This window comes from Peromyscus eremicus, chromosome 4 (genome assembly GCF_949786415.1).
Source record: "Peromyscus eremicus chromosome 4, PerEre_H2_v1, whole genome shotgun sequence".
Taxonomy (NCBI): Eukaryota; Metazoa; Chordata; class Mammalia; order Rodentia; family Cricetidae; genus Peromyscus; species Peromyscus eremicus.
Window position 1 is genome coordinate 127,662,707 of NC_081419.1, and position 24,421 is coordinate 127,687,127.

Genomic DNA, 24,421 nt, shown 5'->3' on the forward strand with positions numbered 1-24,421 from the left:
TATTAAATCAATCAGGTGTTTTAGGCAGGCAAAGTGACACAGCTTCACAGAGTTAAACAAATGTAACAAAAGAATGCAACACATCTTTGCATCATTAAACAAATATTTCACAGCATAAAGAATATAACACATCTTAAAATAACATTCCACAAGTTATGGTGGCACAGCCCTTTAATTCAACATTCTGGTGTCCAAGGCAGAACTGTGGTGAACTTGAGGCCAGCCTGGGCTACATGAAACCTTGTCTCCAAAAATATTAAAATAAAAGAGGGTTTAGGATTATCTACTAAGTCCTAGATTCACTTGGGGGGCGTGGGAGAAGCCGGGCATGGTGTTGTTGCATGCCTTTAATCCAGCACTCAGGCAGAGGCAGTCGGATTTCTGAGTTCAAGGCCAGCCTGGTCTACAGTGTGAGTTTCAGGACAGCCAGGGCTACACAGAAAAACCCTATCTAGAACCAAAAAAAATTTCTTTTCGGATCCAAGCATAGTTGTGCAAGACTTCCAAGCACTCAGGAAACAGAGGCTGATGGACCTCTGAATTTGAGGCCATCCAAGATGATATAGTGAGGACCCCCCTTGCTTCCTCCCACCAAATAAAAATTTTTTGTGCCCAGTTGGTAGACAGTAATCCTAGGTACTTAGGAAGTTGAGGCAGGAAGATTGCAATTCCTAGGTCAGCATAGGTAATCTAGCAAGACCTGGTTTCAAATAAATTCAAATGGGCTGATGGCCAGGTGGTGGTGGTGCAGCAAGAGCTGTTACATAGAGAAACCCTGTCTTGAAAAACAAAAACAAAAAGTGCTGATGATGTTAGTTTTGTGGTAATGCTTGCATAACAGGAGGGAGGTCCTGTTTTTAATCCTTAGCATCACAAAATCAATTCAAAATCATTCTTTCCATTGATGTTTTACACTTGTGATTGGTATTATAAAACATGTTGGATAGATTCTTTATGTTGTTTCCTTTTGTTTTGCTTTAATCTCAGGGAACTAGAGGTGTTAACCTATGTTTAAAAACTTACATTTGGTAGTGGTACAAACAGCTGTCACACTGCATAATTGTCACATCATTATGAGAGTCACTGTTGCTCACTAATGTGTAGGTATAAATCTGGATTTTAACTACATGTGATTGGGAAAAATTAGTTCTTGAAAGAGTTTGTGCTGAGTAGGCCATCTGTTCTTTATTCCCAAATCCAAAAGGAAAAGTTAGCCATAGCATTTGCAAGTCCATTAATTAAGATGTGTATAGGAAGGTGAGCTGAGTGAAGTCTTAAGAGGTAACTTTGACTCTGTGTCTAGGCAGTGTGTGGAAATATAAAATATGTAGCCATTCTCTTCATTTAATGGAAAAGAATCTTAGTTTTCAAGGGTAGTAACCTAAAACAGTATTGGGATGATAAAACAGACACCTGTGGCTAGACCTGGGGTGTTTGAAGCCAGGCTCAGCTGTGGAGTAAGACCCTATTGCAAAAATAAACAAACAGGCCAGAAATCTGTGCTTTGGTTGCACTTAGATTCAGCTCCATCGATCCTTCTCCTCTTTATTGTACCCATACCCGATCTGCTTCAGTATAACTCGACAGGACGACTAGAGGTTGAGATAGGATTTTATTGTGTGGCCTGGGCTGGCTTTGAACTCTGGGCAGCTGTTCTCTGTCGGCTTCCTGACTGTTGGGATCACAGGCATGAACCACAGTGCCAGCTCATCAGTTCATTTAATTCCAATCAGCTAGCTATATCATCAACTCCTTGAGCTGGGATTGTATCCCTAGTACTTACTACAGTGCTTAGGTCTTCCTATCCTTTCAGTGACTCTGTGCTAGGAGTCACAGTAGTACTTTAGAGAAAATCTTCTCATCACTACTGTATTCAAATTACTGGCTCATAAGCTAACTTTGTCTCCATAAATAAAATTAAAATTTTGTAGACGAATTTTTAAACAGTCTTATTAAATAAGAAACAGATAAATACAGAGGTGCAAGCTGTAGAGACCAGAGCAATAGCCGCCAGCTAACCTTAGCTTACCACCCCAAAAGCTCTACCTAATTTAATCATACGAAAAGACTTCTGCAGTGAGAGAAACACCTCCCTTTCAATAACTGTCAGAGGCTGTCCTGTCTATGCACAGCCTTGGATCTCAAGTAGCCAAAAGTGGCCTTCACTCCTTCTCAAGAGGGACCAGAATAAGCAACTATGACACCAGGCCACCTCCAGCAGCCTCAGGCTCCCATTCTCTGCACTTCTAAATTTGGACCTGGCTGCAAATAAAGACAGGAAAAACTTAATGATTCCATTATTTACTACTATTGCTGATAATTATGGTTGTTATTGCACAAGTACATACTATCCCATTGTAGCCACAAGGCAGGGCCCATAAAGGCCCTTGGTCTACACTGTAATAAGAACACGCACCAAGCAATAATAATGATCTCTTGTCCTCTGCCAGCATTTTACTTACACAGTAACAACACGAGGTATGTATTCTTATCAGTGTCAGCTAAGGAAGCCAAAGCCGAGCAAGGTGAAACCACTTGTCCACTGCTGTTCTGTTAGTGCATGGAGCCGAGAAGCTGCCAGTCCTGATGGGGCCCGCCCACTCTTGCTTCTCTGACACTACCATTCAGCTTGTCGTTAAACAACCTGATCCTCTCAGCACTGCAGCAGTGAGTGGTCCCAATGATCAAAGAGCAACACTGTTGTGAGACCAGAGTGAGGACTGAGTGTGGCACAGTGAAGCCAGGAACTCCTCCCTCTTCAGTATCCCCATCATGAGGCTGCCACTCAGCTGGCTCCAATGCCCATTTGCTCACCCTAACCTGGGTGTGCTAATGTGAACTTACGCTTTTCAACCTTCTGTCTATTAATTCTTGCTGTCCAGAAAGACGACAAATACTAAGATGTACTCCACTTGGAACCAAAGCAAGTCTGAAACACAAGAAAAATAACACTTAACAGTAACATTTACATCCTACTGCAAGATGGCAAAATTTCAAAAACCTTTTAAGAACTGTACAGGAACATTTAATGGTCCCACACTTTTGTTGAAATACAAAAAATATTTCTGTAAATACCACATAAGAGAAAAATGTACAAGCCATGATAATTTACAGAAAGTTTAAACCTGCCCTCAAATGTTTCTAGTTATCTAATGACACAATTTGGGTCTTGGGGAGAAAGGTCACCTCAAACCCCCTTCTTGCTGTTGTCTACACATTTGTCTACACTATGGATAACAGCTTTAGGACTTAATTTTTCAACTGATTAAGACGAGAGCAACACAAAAGTTTGTTTGCAATCCAGTACCATATGAAAGCCAACACAGTTCTTAAGTCCAACAAGAAGTGCATCCGGTGGAACTCTGCTATGGAACTCTTCCTTTGCTGCTGTGCTAAGGCCAGAAGTCCACATGCTCCTTGCTGAGGCTTCTTTTTTTTTTTTTTTTTTTTTTTTTTTTCCCGAGACAGGGTTTCTCTGTGTAGCTTTGCGCCTTTTCCTGGAACTCACTTGGTAGCCCAGGCTGGCCTCGAACTCACAGAGATCCGCCTGGCTCTGCCTCCCGAGTGCTGGGATTAAAGGCGTGCGCCACCACCGCCCGGCGTGAGGCTTCTTGTTATATATACACCGTGTACAGATCTCACAGCGCATTGTACTCCACACATTTTGATTGATCTGTAGGAAAGTACTTTTGGCAAATTGTCATTAACTTCTTAAGTCCCTGAATGTATTTCCGCTGGGTTTCATCATTTAAAACATGTGCAACATGCTTGGGGAACTCTCTTCCCTGCCAGTTCTGGCATGGATACCAATCATAGTGACACCAGTAGGCCAGGGAGCGTTTCCAATGGCCGTCTGCAGTCCACGTCACTCGCCTTCACATACTCTCTGTAACGTGACTTTAATGATAGCTCTTATTGACTCTTTAATATCAGCAGGAGAGTCCTTTTCCGGAGCTTTCTGAAAAGTGGTCTGAGGTAGGACTCGTCTGCTTCTGGGTAGCACTGTTCAGTTTGCCCTGCATGCTGCATTTCACAAAACCCTCTCTGGCATTCAATTCTTTAGCCCAAAAGCCAAGAAGAAACTTGAGGAACTTGGTGGTGATGCCCATGTCCTTATGATCATTACCTTTCCCTAAGGATTCCCCCAGTGCCTCTAATCCTTCAGTGGTGATGTTTTCCTCATGAACTTTCAAGTCCTTTTGTGTGTCCTCCTCTCCAGGTTCCTGACCACCCACAATTTCACTCAAGTACTGCTGGTCAATCTTGTCCAAAGCTGCTTTCAGATCATTCCTTAAGCCCTTGTTAACTTCTGGTGTAAGAATCTTTGTTTTTCTTAAACACTAAAAGCATCATAATTCTTTTCTCCAAAGAGTCTAATTGGCTCTCCTCTTTCAGTCTTCTGATGACCTCTTGCCTAGAAAGAGTCATGAGAAGTTTTCCCTCTGCCAGTTCAAGTTCCAACACGGGATTTGATGAAGTTAGTGGCTTCTGGTCATCCTCTTTTGGCTGTATCTTGTAGCCACATCTTTCAAAATATGCTTCTTCCTTTTCTTTTTTTGCAAGTTCACTCCGCTTGAAATATTTTCTATTTTCCACAGCAGGTTCCTGTCCTCCACCAGCTGCCGCTTTTGCAGAATCTCTGACCTCAGGATGTCCATCTCATTGCCAGTGTCTGAGCTCCACTTTGTCGTCCTAGCTCCTCGGCGGTAACCTCACCCCGCCAGGCGGGACGAACCGCCGCCGTCAAACCAGATCCCATATATCAGAGGATAACAACTGTCCGGGTCATCAGCCAGCCATGTGTTCAGGCCTAAGCCAGGGGTCTGTAAACCCACAAGCAGTGTAGCCACGTGCAACTCTGGCCCCTTTAAGCTTCAGCCACGTGAGTTGAAGATCAGGCCGCAAGTGGCTCCAGCTGAGTGTAGCCTGACTGCTTGTAGCTCCGTGTGGGGCCTGGGGGCCTGTAAGCTCCGGCTAAGCCGGGTCTATAACCCCTTGCCTGTAAGGCCACCACTGGTTTTTTAAAGAATTCTTGGCATGTTGGGTGCCAATTGTAGACAAATTCCTAAACAGTCTTATTAAATAAGAAACACAGAGCCAAATACAGAGGTGCAAGCTGTAGAGACCAGAGCAATAGCCAACTAACCTGAGTTTCCCAAGAGGGCCGAACCAAACCGCTTCCTGTCTAACCTGCGCCTTTATTGCCTTGCTGTTCTGCCTTCTCATTGGCTCTAAGCCCAGCCACATCACTTCCTTGTCGCTGCCTGTCTATACAGCCCTCCAGGACTCTATGGTTGGTATTGGGATTAAAGTGTGTGTCATCACACTTGGCTGTGGCCTTGAACACACAGATGCTGCCTGCCATGTGATCGGGTTAAGGACGAACGCCTGACTTCTGTTTATGGCTGACTGTGACCTCTGATCTCCAGGCAAATTTTATTTATTAACATACAAATAAAATATCACATTTCAGCACAAATAAAATATCACCACAAAATTTAGTTGAAAAGGTGTGGTGGTTCATGCCTCTCAGTACTCAGGAAGCAGAAGTAGGTGGATCTCTTGAGTTTGAGGCTTAGTCTACATACTGAATTTCAGGCCAGCCAGGGCTACACAGTGAAACCCTATCTCCTAATAAGTAAATATTTTTATAAAAGAAATTAATTGAAGAGCTTGGAAGCCAGAAAGTCATGTATACAACAAAAGCAAACCTAGATTGGGACACAGGCTACAGTCCCGAAGAAGGACCAACTGCCATGCAGGAAGAACAACTTTGTACTAATGACTACATTAAAACAACCGATTCTCTAGTCTGGCGGTGGTGGCACACCTTTAATCCCAGCATTCAGGAGACGAGGCAGGCGGGTCTCTGAGTTTAATGACATCCTAGTTCCAGGACAGTCAGGGCTATTACACGGAGAAACCTTGTCTCAAAAACAAACGAACAAACAAAAACCTGATTTCTCAAACTAGTAGAGTAGTTATATCCTAGAGTAAAGATAGCTAGATAGAAACATATAATCTAATGAAAATAATGGTATATTAATTGTGTTGATGAACATGCACATCCTGGACGTATTTCCCCATGAGGTAAATATGGCCTCAACACAGAAAATGCTTTGATGGAATGAGGACTATGGAGAAATTATAACACAGGTTTTGTTTTTTTGTTTGTTTGGTTTTTGTTGTTGTTGTTTTTGGCTTTTTGATTCAGGGTTTCTCTGTGTACCCTTGGCTGTCTTGGAACTCACTCTGTAGACCAGGCTAGCTTTGAACTCACAGAGAGCCCCATGCGTCTGCCTCCCAAGTGCTAGGGTTCAAGGTGTACACCATTACACCTGGCTTAAGTTTTTTGTCTTTATAGTGAATCATATTTAGTAAATATTTTTAAATAATTTTCAGAAGTAATAATTACATTGCTCTGCATTATGTGTAGTCCTCAATTGTTGATATTCTTTGTAATTATAATTTTCAATGCCTTCACAGTTAGCATTGATATGCTGTTCTACCATTTAATTAACCACTCCTCAGAGAAATAAATTGCATTTTCCCTTGAGCTATTTTCTTAAGGACAAATTCCCAAGGAGTGAGGTCAAACACTCAGAGAGAATGAATTATTTTGCTGGCAAAGGAAAAAAAAAATTTTTAAATTACTGATTTAATGTTGATACTTTGAAATACATTTATTTTTGCTTTTTCTTCTGACTATATCAGTGATTAGATGATATTGGCACTAATGGGACAAATGAGAGTATAGATAGTTTATAAAAGGCCAGAGTTTATAAAACAGCCCAAACTGGAAATGGGTGACTGTTTTCCTGCAAAAGTCACCACCCCAGTTTTACTGTGTTTTGACAGAGCTGTGGGGATTTGCATAGGACATGTGAGGGAATTGGTACTAAAACTGGCTATGATAAATAGAAAGTTTATTTTAGAAAAAAAAAAGAATAGCTATAGAAGAAAAGCATAATTACTATTTATGAATGACTGATGCATTATAGGTTTAATTTTTTCCCCCCCTGAGACAGGTTTCTCTATATATCCTTGGCTGTCATAGAACTTGCTCTGTAGATCAGGCTGGCCTTGAACTCAGAACCTGCCTCTGCCTCCTGAGTGCTCTCTAATATTTTCTTCTAAAAATTTTGGTTTTTTGCATTGTATGTGTGTTTGTAGGTCAAAGGACAGCATGCGGGGGTCAGTTTTCTCTTATACCATGTGGGTCCCAGCCATCAAACTCAGGTTGTCGGGTTTGGTGGCAGTCTCCTTAACCTGCTCCCTAACCCAAGTGGAATCCTTTGTCCTTTGCATGTGTCTCTAAGAAGCTAACTATTTAGTAATATGGTCATTGACAGGTACAGAAGAACCACCAGTGTGTGCCTGCGGTCCTGTCAATATCGTGGTTAATGATTGTTGTCTCTGTTATTATTGAAATGAAAAAAACTAGGATTGTTGTTGATAATTAGTTGCTACCCACAACAGAATTTGATCTATTCTCTTCCTATCTATCCCTTGAGGTTTTCCTCAAAGTCCTCCAAAGTTGGAGACTATATCCTGGACTTGATTTATCTGGTCGAGCATTCTAAGCCTCACCCTCATTTTCTAAAAATTTATTTTGAGAATGAGTCTTGCTAAGTCAAAGAATAACTTTCAGGAGTCTTTTTCTCCTTTAACCTTGGGTTCCAGGGAATCAAACTAAGGTAATCAGGCTTGTGTGGCAAGCACCTTCATCTGCTAGGCCATCTCAAGGACCCCAAAGTTGAGTTTCAAGGCTTGGGGTCTGTGTTGGGTGGTAGAGCACTTGCTTAGTGTTCTCACTTCCTTAGGTTTGATCCCTTAGACTATACTCCCAGACACAAGTACTCTGTAACAGGAATGTAAAGGGCCAGGAGGACTCAGAGTGGAAATGCTGATAGAAAAGCAGCTCCAGAGCAGGAGAACGGCCTGTGATAACACCCAATCAGGGGCCTTGAGTCACAGCTCAGTCGATAAAGTGCTTGCCCAGCTTGCGAAAGGGCTTGGTTCTGTCCCCTGTAACACAGAAAAGTGGGAGTGGCCATACACGGTGAGGTGGAGGAAGGATGACCAGAAGGGTGACTCTGGAGTCTAAGGTGGGAGGATTTCCTTAAGTCTTAAGAGTAGGAAGCTCCCATCTCAGAAAAGATGTTCTCTGTCTTCAAATTTATGCCTTCCTACTTAAATGTAATACTCTCTGCTTTTGTTTGTTGACATCTGTTTCCTTAAGTGGACCTTGATGGAAAATGTCTTAGATATTTCCAAGACAAAATTTGAATCACGTCACATGCAATTTATTTAAACTCTGTGGCTGAGCTGTTTTGGTATTTAAAGCCGTTAATTCTAACTCACTTGAGGATTTCTGTCCTCAAGCAAGTGAGAGTCAGATTTCATGATCTTTTGTCACAAACATTGTTTCATTCAGATAGTTTAAAAAAATTTTTTTTAGGAGCTCGTGGTAGCTCAGTGTGTAAAGATGCTGCCCTGTCTGGTGGGTCTCAACCAGTGGAAAGAAAGAACACGCTCCCCCAAGTTCTCCTCTGACCTCCACATGTGCACTGGGCCGAGAGTATAGGTGTGTAACCTCCTACTGGTCTGTTAACTGTTCCTGGAAATCAGATGGAGTCAGATACATACAGCATCATTGGTTTTGTTTGTTCCCCTGGCTTGCTAGAGCTTGAAGGCATGTAAGCAGGGCCAGCGAAGGTTCCTGGTGTGTTCTCATTAGATGTGGTGATGATCGCCATGATCTTCTTCCCACTAACTGACAGTGCTGTCTTTACATTATTGGAAAATGCTGGATGTCAGAAGTTCCTGAGATGGTGTTGTTGGCAGTTAGTTATTGTCCAGAAGCTTCTCATCATGGAAAGCTTGATCTTTAGTCTCCACCACCCCTGAACCTGAAGTTCCCTTTTTTTGTTTGTTTTTCTCCACCCCAAAATAAAAGCTGTGTGTTCTTGGGGGCACAGGGGCTTAATTTTTCAAACATTATGGTACATACAAGTAGGTGCAACTCTAGCATCGGTAAGCTCTTTCAGAGTTTGATAAATTTGTATAAAAAGAAAAGAATATGGTCATATAAGCCGACTGAATATGGTAATGTGAGTTAAAACTTTTTCTTGGAGCCAAGAATATAGCTCAGAATACCTACCATACACACAGCCCATTTTCCTGTATACTTAAACCAAACCAAAATAAAAAGTAATCACATGGTCACATGGACTGGAGTTTTGGGGCCAGATGTGTGTGTCACAAGCCATGTAGTTTACTTATGGTGCCCCCCCCCCAGTCGCCTCTGTACATCCTAGGAGACAAAAGAGGGTATTAAGATCCTTTGACGCTGGAGTTATGGGCAGTCGTGAGCTGCCCAATGTGGGTGCTATGAACTGAACTCAGGTCCTCTACCAGAGTAGCAAGTGCTCTTAACCACTGAGCCATCTCTCCAGCCCACATTTTTTAAGGAACAGGGTGTCACATAGCCAGGCTGGTCTAGAACTCATTATGTAAGCAAGGCTGCCCTTGAAATCCTGGTTCTCACCAGCCATGGTGACATATACCTTTAATCCCAACACTCTAGAGGCAGAGGCGGTGGGAGGAGAGAACTAACCTGTACATATGCTCATGTGCACATTCATGCGTGTGTGCATGCACACACTAAAATAGATGTTAGTTTAAAAAATTTTAGGAGCTGGAGAGATGGCTCAGCAGTTGATAGCACTTGTTATCACAGAGTACTTGGGTTCAAATCCCAGCACTCACATGGCAGCTTACAACTTCCTGTAATGCCAGTTCCAGGTAGTCCACCACCCTCTTCTGGCATCCACAGGCACCAAGCACGCATGGTGCACATCCAGGCAAAACACTCAGACATGTCATTATTTTAAAAATGGAACTGGAAGTGGGAATCAGGTACTGGCAGATCCCTATGACTTCAAGGCCAACCTGGTTTATGTAGTAGCAAGTTCCAGGCCAGCCAGAGCTACCTGGTGAGACACTCTCAGAGAACCTAAAAGATAATAAAAGAAGGAGCATTAGGCAGAGAGGGAGCCCTGGTTGGAGGTTTCCATCAGGTCCCTCCTCCCCTTAGAGCTCAGGGAAGCCTCAAGGAAGAGGGAGAGGAGGAATTGTGGGAGCCAGAGGGGTCGAGGACACCAGGAGAGCACTGTAGAATCAATTAAGCAGGGCTCACAAAGGCTCCCAGACACTGAAGCAGCAATCACAGGGCCTGCACTGGTTTGGTCTAGGTCCTGTGCATATATATATTGTGGTTGTTGGCTTAGTGTTCTCTGTGTGTGTGTTCGAGGGGAACTCCTGACATTGGGATTGGGGGTGTCTCTGACTCTTCTGCCTGCTTTTGGGACCCTTTTCCTCCTAATGGCTTGCCACGCCCAGCCTTGATGTAAGGGTTTGTACCTGGTCTTACTGTATCTTGTGCTGTGTTTGGTTGATGTTGCTGAGAGGCCTGCTCTTTTCTGGGGTAAGAGGGTTGTGGTGGTGGTAATGGATCTGGGAGAGGGAAGGAAAGGAATGCTGCAGTCTCAATGTATTGTATTAGAGAAGAATAAAAATTAAAAAAGCTACAAAGGTGGCTCAGTGGTTAAGAGCACATAATGGTTTTTCAGAAAACCTGAGTTTGGATCGATTTTTTTTTTTTTTTCCTCCCTCCCTCCCTGTGGATCAATCCCAGGTCCTTACATATACTGCACAAGCATTCTACCACTGAAACCCACCCGCACCCCTGCCTTCAGACAGGGTCTTGCTGTATACTGCCCAGGCTGGCATGGGCAACCTGGTCTATAATTAAACATGGTATATAACTGAGGCTGACCTTGAACTCTTTTTTTGTTTGTTTGTTTCCAGAGGGTTTCTCTGAGTAGTCCTGGCTGTCCTGGAACCCCCTGTGTAGACCAGGCTGGCCTTGAACTCACAGAGATCCACCTGCCCCTGCCTCCTGAGTGCTGAGATTAAAGGCTGTGCTATCACTGTCCACCTGGCCTTGAACCCCTTGATCTCCCTGCTTCTACCTTACAAGCACTTACTGATATTCACCATTGCCTGTCTCTGCTTCTATGTTTTAGCTATTGTGAATAATGCTGTTAATGGGAATGACTATAGTAATATAAATATCTTTTTAAGAGGCTGCCTTTCAGTCAGGTGACAGATAATTTTAAAAGTGAGAAAATAGTCATTTGTCCCAGGTATTATGTAGCTGGTTAATGATAGAAAAACAGGCTGTAGCTGGACATGGTAGCACACCTGTATTCCCAGGATTCAGCAAGTGGAGACAGTAGTTCAGGGGTCAGCTTGTTTTATGTGAGACCTTGTTTCCAAATAAATAAATAAGGCAGTTGCGCCTCTAATGTGATTTTGAAAATCTGTTTCTCTCTCCTTCTCCCCACTTGCCCATCCTCTACCACAAAGAGTCTTCAGAGTGCTTAGCAATTCCAGACCAAACTTGATGAGAACTGTTTAAAAGACCGTGGATAGTACTCCCACCCCGGCATTCTGGAGACTGGGAAAGGAAGATTGCTGCAAGCTCAGGTCAGTCTGGGCTGCATAATAAGTTCAAGACTATCCTGGGATACATAGTGAAACCTTGTCCAGTTTCCCCTCAGTAAGCCAGCATAAAGAGTTGATGTTTTGGGGCTGGAGAGATGGCTCAGTGGTTAAGAGCACCGACTGCTCTTTCAGAGGTCCTGAGTTCAATTCCCAGCAACCACATGGTGGCTAACAACCACTTGTAATGAGATCTGGCACCCTCTTCTGGCATGCAGGTGTACATGCAGGCAGAATACTGTATACCTAATAAATAAACCTTTTTTTTTTTTTAAAGAGTTGATTTTTTTTTCTTTTTCTTTTTTTTTTTTTTTGGTTTTTCGAGACAGGGTTTCTCTGTGTAGCTTTGCGCCTTTCCTGGAACTCACTTGGTTTGGTAGTCCAGGCTGGCCTCGAACTCACAGAGATCCGCCTGGCTCTGCCTCCCGAGTGCTGGGATTAAAGGCGTGCGCCACCACCGCCCGGCAAGAGTTGATGTTTTATTGTAAGAAGAGGAAGAAGTCATTAAGAAGAGTTTTAAATTCATTTCTGAGAGGATCCATTTTAGGGTTTAAATCAGCTAGATTGCAAGGGGTCAGATCTGAAGCAGGAAGGATAGTTAAGAACTAGTTGTTATTGTTCATGACAATGGCTACGGTATCACCAGTGGCGGAGGGATGTGGGATACCTTGTAAACTATTTTGGAGTTGGACTTTCAGCATTTACTCTGATGTATTTTGTTTCAGAAGGTTATGTGTTCATTCCAGAGAGACTTGAGTCGATAGTGCTCTGTTTCAGACAGACACACACACACACACACACACACACACAGGTGTGACTGTGGTAATAATGTTCGGCTAGGATGTTAATACTAATAATGTTAACAGCTTGAGATCAGTTAAACTTAGACTGTGGCAGAGGCGGCCTCCTCGAGAAGGCCGAGGAGTCGTCATTTCTCTTCATGTGAAAAATACTACCTTGATAGAGACTTGAAACAGATGGTGTGCAGTTGGATAGACTCTGTTATTCCAAATAAACATTTGCTGGAACTGGGTACAGCAATCCATATTTCACTTTTTCCTATTTACATTATCAGGTCAGCTGTGTTGCTGCTGCTTTTATTTGCATTAAGGTTATCAACAGGCTTTGATGTTGGCAGGCTGATTACAACATGTCTTTACAATATTAAAATGATTAGCACTGGAAGAAATCTTTTAGTTACCTACTCTCCACACTCAGTGGCATAATAGCAGTTAATGCATTCTTACCTGAGCGCTAGCTAACAGTACCCAGGTGTGGATGGTCTAAGAGCCTTTTAACACCTCACTGGAACGGCTTGTCTCAGGTTCTAATCAGTATTGGAATCAGGCTTCAGGCACACCTTCCAGATTCAAGATCAGGTGTTTTCCACAGGAGCCTTGCCTGCCGTGGAAGAATGACCTCAAACCTGGAGTCCTCAGCACCCTTAGTAGGATTATAGGTATTCCCCACCATGCCCAGGCAACAATGTCCCTTTCATCTTAGCAGCAAACTAACCTTTTACTTATATTATTATTCTGTTTTAGTTAAGGTATACTTTTGGTAAAAGGCAAAAGATTTATACAATCTGAAGAGAAACCAGAGTATATTAAGGTACACTTTTTTTGTTGTTTTTTTTTTGTTTTGTTTTGTTTTGTTTTTCGAGACAGGGTTTCTCTGTGTAGCTTTGCGCCTCTCCTGGAACTCACTTGGTAGCCCAGGCTGGCCTCGAACTCACAGAGATCCGCCTGGCTCTGCCTCCCGAGTGCTGGGATTAAAGGCGTGTGCCACCACCGCCCGGCAAGGTATACTTTTAAATTAAGGAAGAAAGGAAAATTTTATGGTTTTGATCTCATATTGTCCAGATTATTCACTCAAACACCCATTGTAGTTGAGGACCTTGAACTTCTAATTCGCTTGCCTCCTCCTTCTAAGTCCTGGGGCAGGGGGCAGTACATGTGTACTTTCATGTATGTTAGATGAGGTTTTTACTGAGCTATATCCTAAGACCTAAATGAACTCTTTCATCTGGCCTAAAAATACCATTGCTCGGGCTGGAGAGCTGGCTCAGCAGTTAAGAGCACTGGCTGCTCTTCCAGAGGTCCTGAGTTCAATTCCCAGCAACCACATGGTGGCTACCAACCACCTGTAATGAGATCTGGCGCTCTTCTGGCCTGCAAGGACACATGCAGACAGAATACTGTATACCTAATAAATAAATAAACCTTTAAAAAAAATACCATTGCTCTTGTGCTTGCCCATGTCAAGTTGTAGAGTAAGATTTGTGTGTAGTCTTTCATGTTTTTAGTCTTTTGTAAAAGAGTATATTTATCCTTTTTCTTGTTCCTGTGCTCTCTTTTAATGCTTTGGCACATGTAGGGTAGTTTGAGACAAGGTCTCATTGTAGGCTATGATGGCCTTGAACTCTTAACTTAATCAAGGATGCTCTGAACTCACTCCTCTTTCTCTTGTTTACCTAACAAGTGCTGGGAGTGTGGGCCTTCGTCACCACATCTGAAGAAATGTCTCAGTGGATAAGAGTGTTTGCTGCTGTTCTTCCTGCACTTCTTTAGCATCTTCTCTGCCATCTTAAATTTAGAGTCCTGGAGCTCAGTCCTCAGACCTATTTTTTTACTCACTTCATCCAAAATACCTGCTCTCAAGCTTTAAAAATTCTCTGTGTACCTTCTGTCAGTTGACAGCCTTTGATCCAAAGCTCAGACTTCCTATCCCAGGCCCATCTGGCTACACTGCAAGTGGAAACCAACATATTCAGGTATCTGAGAAAACCACGTAAAGGCTCAGGGAAACACTGGCTGGCTGTAATCCACAGAGAGGTCCCAGAAGACACCCCCGAGCCCCACTACCTCAAACTTCCAGCTTCCAGAGTTGTGAGAAAAAGTTTCTGTTGTTGAAAGGCTCCAGGTTGTGTGGCACTTGGTTATGAGCAAGCTAATCTAGCAGAGAGAGCAGTGCCATAAAACCAGTCCAGGAAAGTGACGTCTTAACTTATTCTTTTCCTTTTTTCTTTCTTTCCTTGATTTTTTATTTTATTTATTTATTTGTTTATCTATTTTTTCTAGACAGGGTTTTTCTGTGTAACAGTTCTGGCTGTCCTGGAAGTCACTCTGTAGACCAGGCTAGCCTTGAACTCAGGAATCTGCCTCTCAAGTGCTGAGATTAAAGTTGTGCACCACCACACCTGGCCTGCCTTACCTTTTCTAAAGATTTATTTTTATTTTCTGTGTATGAATGTTTTGCCTACATGTCTGTGTGGGCACTTTGAATGTTCCTGGTGCCTGAGGACGCTAAAAGAGGGTATCAGATCCCCTGAAATCTGGAGTTAGAGAGGATTGTGAGCTACCATGTGGGTGCTGGGAATTGAACCTGGGACCTCTAAAAGAACAGCAAGCATCTTAACTGCTGAGCCATCTCCCAGCCTCCACATCCATTTTCCCCGTCTCCCTTTCCTGTCTTGCTCATCCTTTCCTTGTGAATTGGTTGTCTTAAAGGGGCTTTGGTTTAGATCAGTGGTTCTCAACCTTCCTAATGCTGAGACCCTTTAATACAGTTCCTCATGTTGTGGTGACCCCCAACCATAAAATTCATTACTGCTTCATAGCTGTACTTTTACTGCTGATAAGCAGGGCATCTGATATACAACCCCCAAATGGGTCAGGACTCACAGGTTGAGAAGAGCCGCTGGTTTAGATTTAAGACATGACTAGAGGTAGTTAAATGTGAGTTTCCAGAATTAGGAACTAGAAATGACAGCAAAGAAATGTAAAGCCAAGTATTCCATGGGACAGTTATGGACAGATTGCAGAACTTACAAAATGATGAAATCTGGGCATTTGTGAACATGTTATTTTTTCATCCTTATCTTTGTGACTTATGCAAAGGAACAGGTTAGTAGCTTGAAAAAGAAAATCTCTGTAAATAGTTAAGGCTTTCTAAAGGGAAAGGTGCTTAGTATGTAACAGTGCCAGCTATTTTTCAGTGAGCATTAAAGTAAAAGCAGGAAAAAAAAAAAAACAAACAAGAAAAAACAGAAGAAGCTGGGTGTGATGGTACACACCCTGTTATACCAGCACACAGGCCAGCCTGGTTAAAAACAATGAGAAGTGAGGCCATGTACAGGAGGATCGGAAGTGGAAGGCTTCCACTCTGTTAGAAGTGTGTTCCCAGCTAGCCTGGGACTCACAGGAGGCTTTCTCTCAAAATTACAATTCAGTTGGGCCTGGAGACATGGCTCAATAAGGTGAAGAGTGCATATTGCTCTTGCAGACATCACAGGTGAGTTCCCAGCACCCACATCAGACAGCTCACAACTGCCTGTAATTCCAGTTCCAGGGCCTCTGATACCTATGGCCTCTATGGGAAGAGACACATACCCACACACACATAAATGTAAAAATAAAAAATAAAAATAAATTATTTCAAAAAATAAATTGGGCTGGGGAGATGGCTCAGAGGTTAAAAACATTGGCTGCTCTTCCAGAGGTTCTGAGTTAACTTCCCAGCAACCACATGGTGGCTCACAGCCATTTGTAATGAGAGCTGGTGCCTTCTTCTGGCCTGCAGATATACATGGAGGCAGAACATTGTATACATAATAAATAAATCTTTGAAATAAAAATAAAAATATAAGTTACTTTTTTTATATCCTCTATTTCTTCATTCTTATGCAAGTAACTTCTAGTTCTAAGCTGAAGTGTTCTTTTATTTCCAAACTTCTGATTTGAACTACCTACTGGGAACGTATATTAGTTCAGAATCAGTATAAAAACTTAACGTCCTGTTGGCCGCGGTGGTAACACACTCCTTTAATCCCAGCACTCAGGAGGCAGAGGCAGGTGGATCCCTGTGAGTTCAAGGCCAGCCTGGTCTACAGATCGAGTCCCAGACAGCCAGAGCTACATAGTGAGACCCTGTCTCAAAACCAAAACCTTAATGTCCCATACTGAATACATAATTTCTCTGCTCAAATATACTCTACCACTAGTGTTCTCTATCTTGGTCAGTAATTCCCCTATCATCTTATCAAGGACCAAATCCTCTTGTGTTCTAATTTTAAGTGTCTTTTAAATCCACCCCACCCCCAGTCCCATTCCTGTTGTTGCTGCTTTCTCAGGAATTACTGTATGTCACAACACGAAAACTCACACAGCCGTTTTGCACCACAGACTCATTTTTCCCCATCACAAACACTGATCTCTTCTTTTCCTTTCTTTTCTATTTTTTTCTTCCTACCTCCCTCCCTCCTTCCTTCCTTAGACAGGATCTCTCCATGTGTTTTTGTGGGTTTTTTTTTGGTGGTGGGGGGTTTCGAGACAGGGTTTCTCTGTATAGCTTTGGAGCTTTTCCTAGAACTCACTCTGTAGCCCAGTCTGGCCTCGAACTCACAGAGATTTGCCTGGCTCTGCCTCCCGAATGCTGGGATTAAAGGCGTGTGCCACCACCGCCCGGCGTAGAGTAATTTATTTTATGTGGAGCAATTTATTATTTTATGTGTATTATTTTTGCTTGCATGTATGTATTTGCATTGCATGCTTGGTGTCAACAGAATTCAGAAGAGGGTGTTAGATCCCCTGGAAGTGGAGTTTTGGATGGTTGTGAACCATCATGTGGATGCTGGAACCAAACCCTGGTCCTCTGCAAAAGTAACAAGTGCTGTGCTCTTAACTGCAGAGACAGCTTTCCAGTTCTTAGTTATTTTTATTGTATGTGTTAGGTTTTGCTTGTATGTACATTTGTGTACTACATGTGTGCCTGATGCCTGTGGAGGCCAGAAGAGTGCATTGGATCCTCTGGGACTGGAGTTAAAGACAGTTAGTTGTAAGTCACCATGTGGGTGCTGGGAATTGAAGCCCAGGACCTCTGGAAGAACAACAACTGTGTTCTTACCTTCCGAGCCACCTCTCCAGCCCCTGCCTTTGCTTTTCATAGCTTTCCTTCTAGGTGGTTTTTTATTTTCATTTATTTACTTGTATTGAAAAACAAGGCCTAGGAAGCTGAAATTATTTGCTAAAGTTTATGTAGGTCATGAGTAACAGAACGAGGCACCAAATCAGCCCTTTCATTCTCCGTATCTTTATTACTGTTTGAAACTAGGAATAACAGTAATGGTGCTGGTTTGTGGGCAGTGGAGTAAATAAGTAAGTAGCGTGGCCTGTGAACTGTGTTCTTGAGGCTGGATTTTATCCACTAGCTAAGTTTTCAGGAGGTGAAGCATGCAGCCCACTGTTCTGGAGTTGGGCTGACCCATCTTTGTTACCCTGGCCAAGTGCTGTGTGTGTTTGACTGCTAAGCCCTCCTCTACCTAGCCTTTGGCACCCTTGCTTTAAAGACAGGTGGTCTGAGAAAGACACCCTCCAGGTTGATGCACACTGTACATAACATAACAGTGCGAGACAACTGTCAGTTCCTTCCCTCTCTTCTCCCCCACCCCCTCCAGAAAGCTGGGCCCCAGATGGAAGAGTTGGAAACGTGTCAACTGTTCTCTGAAGGGCATTGAGAAAACACTGGCAGGAAGAAAAAGGCAAGCGCAACAGCTCATTAGTCCACTAATCAGATAGGACGATCATCAATTTCACAAAGAAAGTATCCTGACCAGGGACGGCAAGAGTGGGACATTTTAGCCACTCTAAAATTTCCACATGGTTTGTTAGGGGGTTTGTCACATGGGTGCTTGGCTTCCTTGATACTTTTAATTCATATATTCCTTTCCAAAAAATAGCCACTGCAAAGCTGGAACATAATATAGCATTTGGGGACATCTTTTCCATCAGAAAGTGTGGTGAATAAGCTAAGATGTGCCTTGTGTTTTCTAAACATGCTTTGATTTTTACCTTCTCATTTAAACCTTTCCTGTGGCCTTTGCATTTGTTTTTTTTGTTTTGTTTTGTTTTTTTGTTGTTGGTTTTTCGAGACAGGGTTTCTCTGCATAGTTTTGGTGCCTGTCCTAGATCTCGCTCTGTAGACCAGGCTGACCTTGAACTCACAGAGATCTGCCTGGCTCTGCCTCCCTAGTGCTGGGATTAAAGGCGGGCACCACCACCCCCTGGCGGCCTTTGCACTTGTAATTGAAGTCAGTTGCTACTATGGTATTTAAGTAAACAAAACCAAAAAAAAAAACCTCACAAGAAATTAGTGAGAGACATATAGTTCAATTTAAAGGTGAGCCTGTTATCCAGGTATTAATAGGTTCTCTTTTGTGAGAAATAGTTTATTTTAAATGTTTTTTTGAGTCAGGGGTTTTGCCTCATCTAACCCAGAATGTTTTATAGATAGAGTCTGACTTTGAGCTTCTGATCCTCCTGTCTTTACCTCCCCAATCCTGGGGTTACAGGCAGTGTGCCACCCTGCCAGGTTTAACTTATTTATAATTTTTTAGATTTTTCTTAGGTGTATGTATGTTTTGCCTCCACATATGAGAGGCCAGAAGGGGCTATGAGATTGCCTGGAACTGGTGTTAGACATGGTTATGAGCTAGGAACACACCTCTGTCCCCGGTGACCTCTGAGCTGTCTCTCTAGGCCCCTCTTAAACATTTTTTTGTCATGTGCATCGGTATTTTGCCTGCATTTATGTCTTTGGGGTTGTCGGATCCTCTGGAACTGGAGTTATAGACAGTTGTGAACTGCCATGTGGGTGCTGGGAATTGAACCCCGGCCCTCTGGAAGAGCAGCCAGTGCTCTTAACTGCTAAGCCATCCTTCCAGCCTCCCTCTCCCCCATATTAAAAGATCCTCTGCTAGTAAGGTGTTTACTACCAAACTTAGCAACCTGAATTTGATCCCCTGGACCTACATGGTAGAAGGAGAGAATTGACTTTGGCAAGTTGTCTTCTGGCTGCCACACACATATCATGGCACGTGTACACATGCTTGTGAACATGCCGCACATTCACACATACGTACACACGCACAAATAAATAAATATGTAATTAGATTTTTAAAAGGTCCTTTTCTTTTCCCAAATAAAGTAGCATTTGCAGAGCTAGATGTTAGGACATGAACATATCTCCAGGGAGTCAATGTTTTAACCCCCCCCCCCCTTTTTTTTTATAAGCATCATCTTAACTTCTGAGTCCTCTAGGGAAATAGGTTCATTTCCAATTGTTGTTGCTATTTATTATTTACAGAGAGCTTTGACTTCCCTTTCTTTTATTCTTTGCAGTTGGTTGTGAGAAAAGGGTGCCAGCAATGCCTGGATCGCCTGTGGAAGTGAAGATACAGTCAAGATCCTCACCTCCCGTCATGCCACCCCTCCCACCAATAAATCCCGGAGGACCGAGGCCAGTGTCCTTTACTCCTACAGCATGTGAGACCTCTTAATTAAGTTGAATTCATGATTCAGAGTCGTAATTAAGATCTGAGTAACTGGCTTACATTAAACCTTCATATACATCATTCAACATGACTAAAATGTAAATAAGGGCAGGGTATAGTGATGCTTCTTCCTATAATCTCAGCCTGTAATTGCCGCACTCAGAGGATCAAGAGCTCTAGGTCACCTACCCCTTGGAGTGGCACATGCCTTTAATCTTGGCATGTGGGAGTCAGAAACAAGGGCTCTCAGTGAGTTCCAGGCCAGTTGAGCTACTTAGTAAGACCCTATCTCTAAAAAGAAGTGAGGGAGGGGGCTTTTTGAATGTGACTTCCAGAAATATATAAAGATGGGCATGAATTTTATTTATTTGTGACAGAGTCTCACTCATTATGTAGCTGGATATATTGTAATTTGAAAAATGTGAGAATGTAATCACACAATTGGATTTAAAGGCTGTGAAGAGCTTATCTACATTGTCAGGGTGGTTACAAGCAGAGAGAGTAGTGTTCCATTGTTTGGGGGTGCTTCAAAGAGGGGAGCTCCCATCAGGGCGGATCTTTCTGCAGAAACAAAGAAATAAAAGATGATTGCAGCTGATTTTCTAGATCGGTGAGGTTAAGCTCTCCTTTCTAGGAGTTTTAGTAATCTCTTTGAATGGAAGATAGAATTACCCTCCCCCCTTTTTTCTCAGCCCATTAGTTTTTTTATGAATTCAACACCATTTTCCTGAAAACCTACCACTTGCTAGGGGATGATGAGCAAAGCAAAAGAATCTACAGCAGGTAAAGGTGCCCGTTACCAAGACAGACAACCTGAGTTTGACCCCCAGGACCCATGTTGTAGGGTCCAACTCCTGCAAGTTGTCCTCTGTCCTCCACATTGACTATGACATACGCATATGCTTGCATTGCACGTACATGCACACAAAATAAATATTGATGGTTTACAAGAATCTAGTAGTGTGTATGCTTTTGTATACAGTAAGGTAATAGTCATCAAGCAGCCTCACCTGATGTGTGTGGTGACATATGCTTATAACGTTGGAGGGAGAAGGGAAGTAGAAGGCTGAAGCAGAAAACACTAGTTCACGGCCTGTATCAGAAAGCAAAAACCAAACAAAAGGAAGACCAGTCTACTAAGTAATTGCAAATAAACAAAGAAAAGAAGCAAAATAGTGGTCGTGTGCATGCATATTTCTGGAACTCACTCTGTAGACTAGGCTGGCCTCTAACTCAGAGATCTACCTTCCTCTGCCTCCAAGTGTTGGGATTAAAGGCATGCACCACTACACCCAGCTCAGATTTATTAAATCTATTAGGGTTTACCTTGAAGTAAAGCAGCACTATCCTATACCAAAGAAAAGTTCTCACTTCGAGTGATAGCCGAGCCGAGCTATATAAGATACAGAAGAGTTTGCTGGTTCAAATCTGAATAGTGAGGGTTGGGGATTTAGCTCAGTGGTAGAGCGCTTGCCTAGCAAGTGCAAGGCCCTGGGTTCGATCCTCAGCTCCAAAAAAAAAAAAAGAAACAAATCTGAATAGTGGTCTGTCCAGAAAGAAGGAGCAGAGATGGAGAAGTGACTGTGACTACTTTAGGAGAAGGGATGTATAACCAAGTTTGTGGTGGTCTTCATACTCATGAATGGTAGTTTTATTAGCTGAGTAGAGGTTAAAGGATTGGCCTTTTAAAACACAGCTGAAATCTTCACTTATTTTATGTACTTTGTTGCTTGCTTGCTTGCTTGATTTTTGTTTGTTTTGATGTGTGGTCTCATGTATGTAGCTCAGACTGGTCTTGAACTCTTTACAGCCCAGCATGATCTTGAACCCTTGATGTTTTTGCCTCCACCTTCCAAATGGAGATCATAGGAATTTGCATCCATGCCCCACTTTTGTTCTGTTGTTTTTCTAAGATAGGGTCTCACCCTGTAGTTCAGGCTGGCTTCCAAACTGGAATCCTCATAACTCTTGTCTCCTGAGTACTGGTGTGAGCCCATACTATACCTGCTGTCTTTGTTTTTGTGATACCAATTTATCCTTCCCTCCCTCCTCTTCCCTCCCCTCAGAAAACAGGAGTAACTGATTGTGTTTATCATAATTTGACCAAAAATAAAGAATGGGAGATCCTTTATGGGGTTTAAGTAAATAGTGCGCTTTCCCCTTTCCCTTTCTTCTTTTTTGGGTATGTGGGGTCTTGGTGTGCTGGTTTCAGCCTCTTGGGCCCAAGTGATTCTTCCGCTTCAACCTCTAGAGTAGCTAGAAGCACTCTAATTTTAGAAGATATTTTTCTGAATGACCAAGAATTCTGCATTATTTTTCCATCGATGTCAAGACAAGGGGAAAACTACTCTAAAGTATATTAGTATTTTGAATGGCCAAAGAGATACAAATTTGATGCCAATTTAGATCATAAAGATAGAACCTGAAAATATCTCTGACATTAGTAGAATTCTGTTTCTCTAATGGTATTTCTCATATGCTGACTTGTGATTGATTGCTTGTCTTCTTTGAGATTCTCGAAAGGAGATCTGTAAAATGAACACAAAGCTGCATGTGGTGGGTCACACCTATAATAATGGTATTCGGGAGGCCAGTGCAGGAGAATCATGTTCAAGCAAGTTCAAATCTACTGTTCAAGACCCTGTCTGAAAAACAAAAGAGAAAGAAAAAAAGAAAAAGGGCTCTGAGGGAGATGGTTGGGGGTTAAGAGCACTTTTTCGTCTTGCAGAGGACAGGGGTTTATTTCCCAGCACCCACATGGCAGCTAACAACTGTCTGTAACTCCAATTCCAAGAGAGCCAACCCCTCTTCTGTCCTCCTTGGGTACCAGGCACACATGTGGTACACAAACATACATGCAGGCAAGACATTCATACACATACAAAATAGATCTTAAGGGGGAAAGTGTAAAAATAGGAGTTTCCAGTTGGTCTCCAACTTATTGTAAGCACTGTGGTGTCTAAAGTTAAACGTACCTTTGTGTCTATGGTTTTTTGTTTTTTGTTTTTTTTGCAAAAGGAGCTCACAATAGCCAGGTGTCCTTGAACCCAATATTCTCCTTTTTCCTATTCACAGTACTCTACAGTGATTGTGTGTGTTGTATCTGCTTGTTTGCTTTGTAAATAATGTTTTTATTTATTCTTTAAGAATTTCATACAATATATTTGATCTTATTCATCCCCCTCCCCAATACCTCAGATTTCCCCCCACATATTCAACTTTATCTTCTCTCTCTCCCTCTCTTTCTCTCTTGTTTTCACCCTGTCCTCCTCTTCCGCTTCCCTTTTCCAGTCTAGTTTGTATTGGCTGACTACTTCTGGGTGTGGGACCTGCCCTGGAGTGTGGTTTGGATATACTACATATCACTACATTGAGGAAAACTGACTCCAGTTTTCCCAGCAAGAATCAATCAAATGTCGACAGGCTTGTTGGCTTATGCCTTTAATCCCAGCACTCAGGAGGCAGAGGATCGAGATCCCTGTGAGTTCTAGGCTAGCCTGGTCTACAAATCGAGTTCCAGGACAGCTAAGGCTGTTCCACAGAGAAATTCTATCTCGAAAAACAACCACCAACAACTACAATAACAAAAAGAATCAAATGCCATTAGCTTCTCATGGGGCAGGGGCGGGGGGAGACACATGACAACTTTGTACCCATCTCCTCCTCCTCCTCCTCCTCCTCCTCCTCCTCCTCCTCCTCTTCCTCCTCTTCTTTTTTTTTTTTTTTTTTTGAGACAAGGTTTTTCTGTGTAGCTTTGCGCCTTTCCTGGAACTCACTTTGTTGACCAGGCTGGCCTCGAACTCATAGAGATCCGCCTGCCTCTGCCTCCCAAGTGCTGAGATTAAAGGCGTGCACCACCACCGCTCGGCCCCATCTCCTCTTCTATGCTGAAATTTTGTTTGGCTTGAACTTGTGCATGCATTCACAGTCAATCTCTATAAGTTAATATGTGCACCTACCTTATTGTATGTGGAAAACACTGTTTCCTTGAAGATGTCCACCATCTCTGGATCTTATAGTCTTTCTCATAGATCCCTAAGCCATAAGGGGAGAGGGGAGGAATATAATAATAGACATCCTGTTTAGAGTTGAATATTCTGAAGTCTCTTTTTCTATGCATGTTGACCAGTTGTGAGTTTTTGTGTTAGCGACCATCTGCTGCATGAAGAAGCTTCTCTGGTGAGAGTTTCGTGATGCATTTATCTATGCATGTAGAAATAAATCATTAGAAGTAGTTTTATTGCTATGTACATTTAACAAATAACAATAGTAGGTTTTCCCTTAGGTCTTATGTCTCATCTAGCCATAGGTTCTTGGCCTCGTTGACAGTTATCAGATACAGGTTCTGTCTTGTGGAGCAGGCCTTAAATCCATTCAAAAAGTGGTTTACTCCTATAATATTTATGCCAGTGAGCATGTCTTGCCAAGCGGGTCTTTATTGTATCTCACATAGTTCATAGCTGGATTCAAGAGTGACTTATTTTCTATTTTCTCCTCCAGTAGCATGCATAGCACCTTTTTAAT

At 42.6% G+C, this 24,421-nt stretch overlaps 1 protein-coding gene and 1 pseudogene across 3 annotated transcripts in view; one reads left to right on the forward strand and one right to left on the reverse strand.

Moving 5' to 3' along the window:
- The window catches only part of Cbfa2t2 (CBFA2/RUNX1 partner transcriptional co-repressor 2), a 99,583-nt gene that overhangs the window by 39,761 nt on the left and 35,401 nt on the right, over window positions 1-24,421 (forward strand). For 2 of the 3 annotated variants that reach the window (XM_059261683.1, XM_059261685.1), the window contains exon 2: window positions 19,746-19,889. In XM_059261683.1, the coding sequence (XP_059117666.1) occupies window positions 19,746-19,889 (144 nt within the window). Of the gene's footprint in view, window positions 1-11,433; window positions 11,554-19,745; window positions 19,890-24,421 lie in introns of all 3 variants that reach the window. The other variant, XM_059261686.1, reaches the window with a different exon arrangement.
- On the reverse strand, window positions 3,639-4,658 carry LOC131909826 (pre-mRNA-splicing factor 18-like; annotated as a pseudogene).